At 37.6% G+C, this 9,595-nt stretch overlaps 2 protein-coding genes across 4 annotated transcripts in view; one reads left to right on the forward strand and one right to left on the reverse strand.

Annotated features, from left to right (window-relative positions):
• The window catches only part of LOC127419158 (rho guanine nucleotide exchange factor 25-like), a 131,820-nt gene extending 128,552 nt beyond the window's left edge, over nt 1-3,268 (forward strand). For all 3 annotated transcript variants that reach the window (XM_051660330.1, XM_051660331.1, XM_051660332.1), the window contains one exon: nt 1,284-3,268. In XM_051660330.1, coding sequence (XP_051516290.1) covers nt 1,284-1,403 — 120 coding nt within the window. In that variant the 3' untranslated portion in view covers nt 1,404-3,268. The remainder of the gene's footprint in view (nt 1-1,283) is intronic.
• Nucleotides 3,269-6,184: 2,916 nt separating this feature from the next.
• LOC127419173 (transcription factor Sp5-like) lies at nt 6,185-7,555 on the reverse strand. The gene is made up of 2 exons (XM_051660356.1): nt 7,502-7,555; nt 6,185-7,219 (listed from the first exon to the last, which is right to left on the reverse strand). Exons 1-2 carry the CDS (start codon nt 7,553-7,555, stop codon nt 6,185-6,187), a joined length of 1,089 nt encoding a protein of 362 aa, XP_051516316.1.
• Between the last annotated feature and the right edge of the window lie 2,040 nt (nt 7,556-9,595).

Raw genomic sequence — 9,595 nt, forward strand, 5'->3', positions numbered from 1 at the left:
TAAATTATCAATGAAGGTATAACAAAAAATGGCTGGGGAAAAGTTTGAATAAAGATGTTAATTATGAGCTCTTCTTGGTGGATAGAGAGACAGAGCAGGGACCCACTGTTCATAATGTTAACAGTTGTGTATTGCATTTTAAGCCTGGCCTGTAATAACATGAATACTGTATATTGCCATATTCATGTATTTACAGACTTTGTTATGATGCATGCGTATGTAACGGGAGTCAGCTGGTACGTGATAGCTGTGCGGTATTTGTAAACCTCACTCCCCTGGCCTCAAGAGGCGAACTAGCGACTGACACTAGAGGCTGTAGCCTTTAGCCTCTTCATTAGCGCGAGCGCCTCCCATGCCTGCTGAAGCCAGTTTGGATCCCACTCAGAGCGATTGAGCAGGACCGGTTACACATACAGTATATAATTTACTTGTACATTGAGTGTTCAATTTCAGGGGGGCGGGGTTTGTCATAATGTTTGTATTTTAATGAAAATGTCCTTCAAATTTAGTCAATATTTCATTATGTTGTATTCATTCATTTTAGTCAGTTTTACTTTAGATAATATTAGTCGACGAAAAAAACATTTTAATTGATGTGCAAAAAAGAAATAAAACTTTAACCAAATATTTTGGAAAATGTATAAACTACTTACATTTTCTTAAACATGTATCAAACATATTAAATATTAATCTGTTTTAAAATGTAAAATTAAATAACATGACAAAACTGTCCTGAAAACATGCACTCCTTAATAAATAATAGCATATAATTAATTGTTGCATATACATGTTGTATTAGCTACATTTTAGAAGTTATTCTGCTGTGAATCCCTCACTTTTCGACAGTTTAGGATATTACGTTTTGAATTGCGCATTTTTAAAGGAAAAAAAACAATGTAAGTGCTTTGTTAATAGCTTCAGTGTTTTTTTTTTTTTCTCGTCATATTTTCATCAACAGTATGTTTTAATTAAAAACATTTGATTATCATTGAAAATGTTTTATCAAAAAAAAAAAAAAACCTTCGTTAACAAACATTTTCAGCAGTAATTTCATTGATGAGATTAAAACTGTGTACATTAAATTTACATTTTACTTAATACATTTTAATGTCAGGGGAAAATTAGATGAACATAACCTACTATGTACTGCAGCTGACTATTGTATTTTTGTTTTACGCATATTTTCATTTTGTTTAAAAAATTCGATTTTGAACAAACAATAATTGGCGGACTCACTTCATCCTCATACACACCCTCATGTTTTTTTGATCAATGTGTTATAGAGCTCAGCAGAGGGTGGTTGCAGATCTTCACCAAGAGAGGGCCGTATCGCTGTTCCCAGTCCCTCCTCCACTCCTCAGCGTTCCAGTAACTTGGCCCAGCTTGATGAGGACGACCTGTGAACCCTGAATGAAACTGAGAGTGAATGGAAATGAACTTTAATCCGATGTGTGCACCAGAGCATGCTGCAGTCTGAACTTCATCACTAGTGGACTGTATTAACGTCTCTTATCTTGTGGTATTCTTCCTAAACCTGTGATGCGAATTACCTAGTGACTTTACTTTTTTTTTTTTTTTTGCATTGTTTCCATTTTGTTGTCTTTTTAAAGAAGCTGTGTTGTGTTCAAAGGAAAAATCAACCATTCCTATATATATTGGGAGGCCACTGGAGCAGAAACCAGAGTAAAATTTGTTTTAGGGTATGAGTATGCATTTCAGCAAGAGTGCATGTGTGTATGTTTGTTTTTGGGTGTGTGTTTGTATGCTAAATGCTGATGACTTCATCCTTGTAAACATGCTGAAAGTTTTCCATCAGAGATGTGTTTAGAAATCAGAGAACATACTGTAATATGAATATATTAGGGTTCGTGTGGGGCCCGCGCTGGTTTTTAAGGTTTCGCACAATTGGTGCCTCTTTACAAAAGTTTTCTTTCTATCTCCTGTCTATACTGAATGCTGTGTGAACTCTTAGGAGCCAAGGGGAAACAGACTCTAAATGCAGCTAATTTGTATATACCGTATGTAGAGGAATGATCTGTGCATGGAGACACGGAGGCTCTGCTTTCTCTTTACTGATTGTATGAGATTCTTATTCACACTTAACATCTGCTACAGATGGACATAAGAGATCACTTGCAGTATGAGGACTCGCTCAAGGGAAGGACAGACTGTCTGCTTGAAAGATGCACTGGACAGCAATTGTTATGCAGAAAACGGCAATATGAAAGTGTTTTATCTGTGGTTAAATGACCCATTTTGGCTTCTGATGCCCACCTTCCCTGAAATGCACACTGCGTGGCTTACTGTGCAGGTCTCTTGCTACAAAATGAGGTTTCCAAAAACAGAACATTAATGTTAGAGATACAAAATATTGCATAATGAAGGCCAAAGGTGAAATGTTATATCATAATGTGCCATAGAGCAGGTGCCAGTACACTTGAAGGAAATGAAGGAAATCTTAGACATTACAGTTTATTTAATTAATTTGAAGAACACAAGTAAGATGGATCGGTTGCATTAATTAATGGGAAAACGTTCTCATATGAGAATGAGGGAAAAAGATAAAGATGTTTTTTTTTTTTTCCCAACGTTACTGGTTATGTGTTTTGTTTTGTTGTTTTTTATGCAAACTTGCTTAGATATTTGTTTATGACAAACCAAATCATTAATTTGAAAGATGAATGAAATTATTAATTAAGAGTCTGAAACATACAGTTTGTTATAAAATGTTAGACACCTCTCCAAAGAAGGGATGGTATGTGTTTGGTATGTGATGTTGAAGCATGATCAAAAAGCACTTTCACCCTGTTTAGCTCATTGCACATTTTTTCCAAGAGAGGGCGCCAGAGAGCTTTTAGCAATTAGCATTACCTGCATAACGAATTGGTCTTTTCCACAGAGAAATTTAAAACCAACTTTAGAACTTCAAAATACAACTCTTCACCAAAGGCTCAAAGGCTTTACTCTTCGCATGTTTAAGATGCGCTCGCATAAATATCCTGAAAATGATTGTAACAACCTTCTCTTGCCTTGACGTAATATTCAAACTTTGAAATCATCAAAAATCAAATCATTTGACATAGCTCTGTATAAACTGAAAGCTTTCATGTACTGCCTTTCCACATATGTGGATTTGAATCTTACAATGTTGCATGCTATTTTGAAGAACACCTCTAGATAATGAAGGAAATGAAATGGACATGTTATATGTCTATGTGACAAAACCTATTGTTGTATTATATCAAATTAAACCATGTCCTTTTGGAACACGAAATATTGTGTTTTCTGTAGTGTGTTGTGTTATATATTCCTGATATATTACTCTCAAGTCAATCTCTGTTTGAGTTTAAAGGGGTAGTTTACCCAAAAATGAAAATTCTCTAATTATTTACTCACCCTCATGCCATCCCAGATGTGAATGATTTTCTTTCTTCATCAGAACACAAACAAAGATTTGTAGAAAATATTGCTGCTCTGTAGGTCCATACAATGCAAGTGAATGGTGACCAAAACTTTGAAGCTCCAAAAATCATGTAAAGGCAGCATAAAAGTGATCCATAATACTCCGGTGGTGTATGCTAATCCATGTGTTCAGAAGCAATATGATAGGTGTGTGAGAGAAACAGATCAAAATTTAAGTCCTTTTCTACCATAAATCTCCACTTTCAATTTCAAAATGTGAAAGAATGTGAAAGTGGAGATTTATAGTAAAAAAGGACTTACGCTCTGAAGATATGGATTTAACCACTGGAGTCTTATGGGTCACTTTAATGTTGCCTTTATGTGATTTTTGGAGCTTAAAAGTTTTGTTCACCATTCACCTACAGAGTAGGATTACAGAGTGAATGGAGTACGCATTGTTTGTGTTCTGCAGAAGAAAGAAAGTCATACACATCTGGGATGGCATGAGGCCATTTTTGGGTGAACTATTGCTTTAATTAAAAGCAGTTGGATTGCCTATTTAGTTTCTTATGATCAAACTCATTCTACAATGACCTGGATGGATGAAAACTTGCAGAGATATATTTTGTTAAATTAATCAAATGTCTGGGAAACAATATATAATAATTTATCCACACTTAAAATCTGGCATTTAAAATATAATTTAACCCTTGTACTTCAGTTGTTTAGAATTTTGAAAAATGTAAACAAAGAAACAATGTAAAACGAAGAAAGATTTCTACATCACTAATCAAATAAGCAAATCTGTGATTGACCATTTAAGTCCAAAAATTATACATTTCCTCACTTCCACTGAACATTCTTTAATCATGCTGGGATAACATGGATCATCAGGTTTTGCCCAAACTTGAGTCCATGCCAGCCTGAGTGCATGCAAACGTTAAAGCACAAGAGGGACTTTGCAACCACTGAAATTCCGAAATTCATTTTTCGATTCAACTTTTTACTCAAATTGTTATGCTAATAATATCATTTGTTATGACATTGTTTTATTGAATTAGACAAAATGCAAAATAGAAGCATTTTCATTTGTGGACTTTTGGGGGACTTTTAAATCTCAATGTACTTAAATACAAAATGGTATCATGAAACAAATAATATATAATGACAAGAATCACATTGATGTGAAAATGTCAAACAAAACTGTGTTTTTTCTATGATCTGGACAGGGAAACCAGCCTAACATTGCCATTCAGCCAATTCTTTAGCACTAAATCCTAAAGACACTGCACAATAGGTGGATAAAACCCAACACATGCAGACATCTGGTTGATTTGTCTCAGGTTTAAGCCACATTCTGGGCATTCTTCAGCAGTAAATGGTTCATTTACACACACAAATGGGGGAGAGAGGTTTTGAGCATTCACAATCACAAGGGTGCCAAATCAAAGCAACTTCCGACACTATCAGTGGGATATTAACGGCTGGGGGTCCATTCATTGTGAGCTCGAGTGGAGTGATCTCCTCAGTTACACTGTTGACTGTTATTTACACTGGGTGGCCTGTGGTCGTTACGAGACAACATGACTGTGGACTTGATGGGAGAAGGTCAGGCCACTGTTCCCATGAATGCCTCACTATTTACTGACAACTGTAAAATGTCTGAAGGCTTTCCAGTCATTTGTTCTTTTAATGTGCTTCCTCGACACCTAAAGAACAATGGCCACCTTAAATTAGCATCCTAAATACTATTAAATTAACGTAAGAATGAATGCAAACCTCTGAGTTCCAGCACAAAGTGTTAGATTTAGTGTTAGCCATTTGTTGAACTTAACACTTCTATTAAATAAGCGATAAGTGTGCTTGGCAAGGTATTAAAAATAAATTCTGCCACGAACAAATAATACAAATTAAAAAAAAAAACACACAAAGATTTCAATTTGCACAGTTATTTATGTTTATTAATATTTCACATGCTTTCTTGATCTTCATAGACCTGTGCACTATATAAACATTATATACATTTGGTTTCACTTTTTGAAACTAGTTTTTATTCATTAGGGATTGAGATTGAAGTGAAATACATTAATAGCAATGCCATTTTCTGCAACGTCTCAATTCTAAAAGGAACAAGACTTCAGGTGATATTCCAGGGAACAAAGTTTTGGCATATTTGGCTAACTGCAACCAGAATTATTTCATTATAAGGCAACAATTTTCCCTAAAAAAAGAGAAGCATTTAAAAACAAAGCAACAGCAAAATGTAAACAAATGACAATTTCACCAGGTAACATAAATACTTTTTGATTGTGCTATGTTCAGAGAATTTCCTGCAACCTCAAAATTATTTGAATTATAATTGATAAATAAATGTGCAAGGGTAAGGTTTGGTCATGATAAGTCTGCATCCAGAGCCATGTAGACATCTTTCTTTTATCAGTTATATATCACATACAAAGAGGCAAGCTCTTCTGTGGCTTAAAGTCTCTGTAAAGTCTCAAAAAGCAGCAGCATATTTGTTTTAGTGCAGCAATGGTGTGCGTACACTCCTCCAGTGTTTTTAATTAAAGAACAGCTGAAACAGGGCCATGCTCCTATTGCTTTTCAGAATATCTGTTTAATCATTTTACTTTTATATTTTTATTTTCATTTTTTTTATGTCACACTATTATGTCATTGAAGTGTAATTTAAGGGATGAAGCGTTTGCTACTTGGTCTCTTCCCTGATAGTCCAGTGACTCTAAAATAAGTTCTTGTTGTAGTCCCTGCTCTGCAGTCCACTTTACTCTCTCTTGATATTGCTTAGCAGTGCATCAGTCCCACTGTGAGAAGGCTGACTGGACCTGCTCTTCCTGCTCTGGTGGGTCTTCACATGCTTGGAAAGGTGATCACTACGCATGAACCTTTTTCCACATTGCTGGCAGCCAAAGCGCTTCTCCCCGGTGTGCGTACGAAGATGCCGCTGGAGCTCATCAGATCGTGTGAAGCTTTTACCGCAGAACAGCCAGTTGCAGATAAATGGTCGCTCGCCAGCGTGCCAGCGCAGGTGCGCCTTGAGATGTGAGGTCTTTTTGTAGACCTTGCCACAATCAGGAATGTGGCAAATGTGTAGTCTTTTCTTGCCAAACTCCAGTGCAGAACTGCCATTTCCTGTAGCTTGACAGTTTGGGCATTTGCACCTGCGGCATCGGCGAGTTGAGCTCAACAAACCCTTGGAGGTGCCCTGCAGCAGGGCAGCAATTTGGGGCTGGTGGCCCAAAACCAGCTGCCTACCCAGGGAGAACGGGTGACTAGAGGCTGTGCTGTTACTCTGGGGGAGACTCCACCACTGCTGGCTGTCCTCAACATGCCCTCCAGGCAGGTGAGGTCTGGCTGAAGTGTTCTGAAGGAAGCTGGGAAAGTTCTGACCCACAGCATTATGTTGTGCATAGTATGGCGCATTCCCCTGTGCTTGGGAGGAGAGCATCTTTACTGGAGACAGCTCGAACGAGTAAGCGGCTGGAGGCTCGGCTGGAGGAGTGAGGGGCAACTCATGGTGGTGGTGGTGATGATGATGGTGGTGATGTGAATGGGAGCCCAGACTGTGCTGCATGTGGCCAGGGAACTGCACCTTAGGCACGGTGAAGGTCATCTGGTGAGCACTCAGGGTGGAGTTAGGGGCCACATCGTTGCTCCAGAGCTGAAACATGCTTGACGTGGATCCCACTGGCCCCTCGTAAGGGAGCTGCGAGCTGTCCTGCCAAGCCTGACTGCATGTGGTGGCCAAAAAGGAAAGGGTGTTGGGACCACTTTCTGGAGAGGAGCTGGGAGTGCGATCCTAGAAGGAGTAAAAAAATAATTATAACTAGTTAGATAGATAGATAGATAGATAGATAGATAGATAGATAGATAGATAGATAGATAGAAAATGGAATAACTCATAAATCATAAAAATTGTAAAACTTTTGTCTAATAGTCTAATTTTACTAACAACAAAACAGAAGTAGCACCCAAAATAAAACTCCATTGAGTTGTGTGATTGAGTGCACGCCAAAGTACTTTATCGGAAACCGGGTAAGGCACAATAAAAACAAAATAATCAAGAAAATAAACAAAGTACCTGTAAGAAACTGTGCAGGAAATTGTCCGCTCTGGATAAGGTTAACGCAGCCATATGTACGCGGGTTGTTCTAGAAATCCACACCTGCGTAAAGCGCGGCGTTCAGTGCGTAATCGTGCCAAAGTCAGATGGAGTTGTGTGGGTACGAGCGCGAAGGGGTGCGCAATGATCCGTGCACGGACTGACTCTTGTCACCAAACCAGGTTATCGGTGCACACGCGTAGAGATCGTGATTATCAATAATCCCTCGATTCTCGATTCTCGATTCTCTTCTCCAACTCTTCTGTCCTTTTAACAGCTGCGAGACCCGTTGGCCACTCTGCGCTCCTGCTCCTGGTTTGCTGCGTCCCTTTTTCCAAAAACCAACGGCTTTCAAACCAGGACTCTCGCTTTTGAAGTGCGACTGAAGGGCCTATCGCAAATAAATCCTGAGGATCATTTCAAAGGCGCTCGGATTGCATCTTCTCTTTATAGGGAAAAGATCCTCTCGACGGGGTCTCTTAAGTATGTATCAGGAGGGCCATGAATGGAGGAGAGATGTGGTGGGGGAATACTGGGGAGGGGTATATCTGGGAGATTAGGGAAAGGGGTGTGTATAATAACCTTCATTTCATTCTAATTGAATTTTGCCAAATGTTAACCTGTGAGAGCCCCCTTTCCATTTTCCTGTTGGTGAGAAACATCTAATATGAGAATGTTTGTTCACATGTAACTGATCCTGACAAGTTTAACGACCTATTCTTTATCTGTTACTAAAAAAATAAATAAAAAAAAAAAAAAAAATAAAAAAAACCACAGGAAAAAAAGAGTCAACTTGCTTGTAAGACTGTCACATTTTTGCTAAGACTTTAGAATAACTTTAAGTAATGATTCTCAATACCTTAACACATAGGCTACAGGTTAGTAGTTGATGCGCGTTTAAAAATGAATATGAAAACATGCATGTTTCTTTGGATTTCTAACTTTTTTTTTATTGACGTTTTCTCTCAAGCATTAGTAATATCAGTTTGTTATTTTAGTATTAAAAGTCATTAGTGGTATAAATTATTCCCAAAACTTTTTTAAAAGTACCTTTATATTAGATCCACTATATTTCTCGTTTTGCCTTTTCATGCAATATCACTAACTTGTCTTTTGATATGAGCTGTTCAGCTATTTTTAGTTGCCAGTCAATCAATCTCCAAAGATGAGCATTAGCTAATAAGGATGCATGAATATGTCAGAAAGTTTCGAGACCATTCTAATTATTATTTTGCCCCACGAATAATATCGAATGAGGAAAATTGAATAAGCGAAATAATCATTAAAAACTAAAAGTATGAGAGCCGCTCACAATTGATTATTAGCCAAAAGGGTTCTAGTTTAACCAAACAAATGAAATAAAACTCCAACAAAACCCAGTAGTTCGCACTCTTAAGTGATATTACAAATAAACGGCTCTGCGTGTTATTTTCACACTCTGGGTTCAAGTTAAGGGCGTCATCACATTTAAAGGGATTAAATGCAGAGGCATCCAAAGTTCATCTAACACTTTGAGTCTTTCTCTACGTGAATTTACATTGAGGTCGGAAAGCCATTTAACATCTTAATACATAGAAAATCCTCACTGCTTTGTGTTACCTCTCACCTCTAGTCGCATAACAATCGGCCTTTGTCCCAGCAGATGCATTGCTTTAGTCTCTGCTAAAACATACCACAGTGATGAAGAAATGCAATGACAGAGGAAACGAGCTGAACTGATACAGTAGGTGCGTTCTCTTCAAAACGAGCCTCACTAGGCTTGCAGTGCTTTAACATCTTTATTTGACCTTTTTTGTCTTCTGATGTGAATTTGTGAACATTTTAAACAATAATGTCCAACATGAATTTCAATTAACTGCTGCTGTTGTACAGCACTTGTGGATTTTAATACTACTGGGTGGTAGCCTTTACATTCATTATTTACAGTTAATGTTTGGTTACCAATTTAATTTACAGAGAGAAAGGGGGGTTAATTGTTAATACAAAATGCCTTACTTAATTCACCCCTCACAGGTGTGTTAAGAAAGCTATGGTTCTATGAAAGTGACTTGTTGAAAAGGTAGTAAAAAGGGT

This window comes from Myxocyprinus asiaticus, chromosome 28, assembly GCF_019703515.2.
Source record: "Myxocyprinus asiaticus isolate MX2 ecotype Aquarium Trade chromosome 28, UBuf_Myxa_2, whole genome shotgun sequence".
Classification (NCBI taxonomy): Eukaryota; Metazoa; Chordata; class Actinopteri; order Cypriniformes; family Catostomidae; genus Myxocyprinus; species Myxocyprinus asiaticus.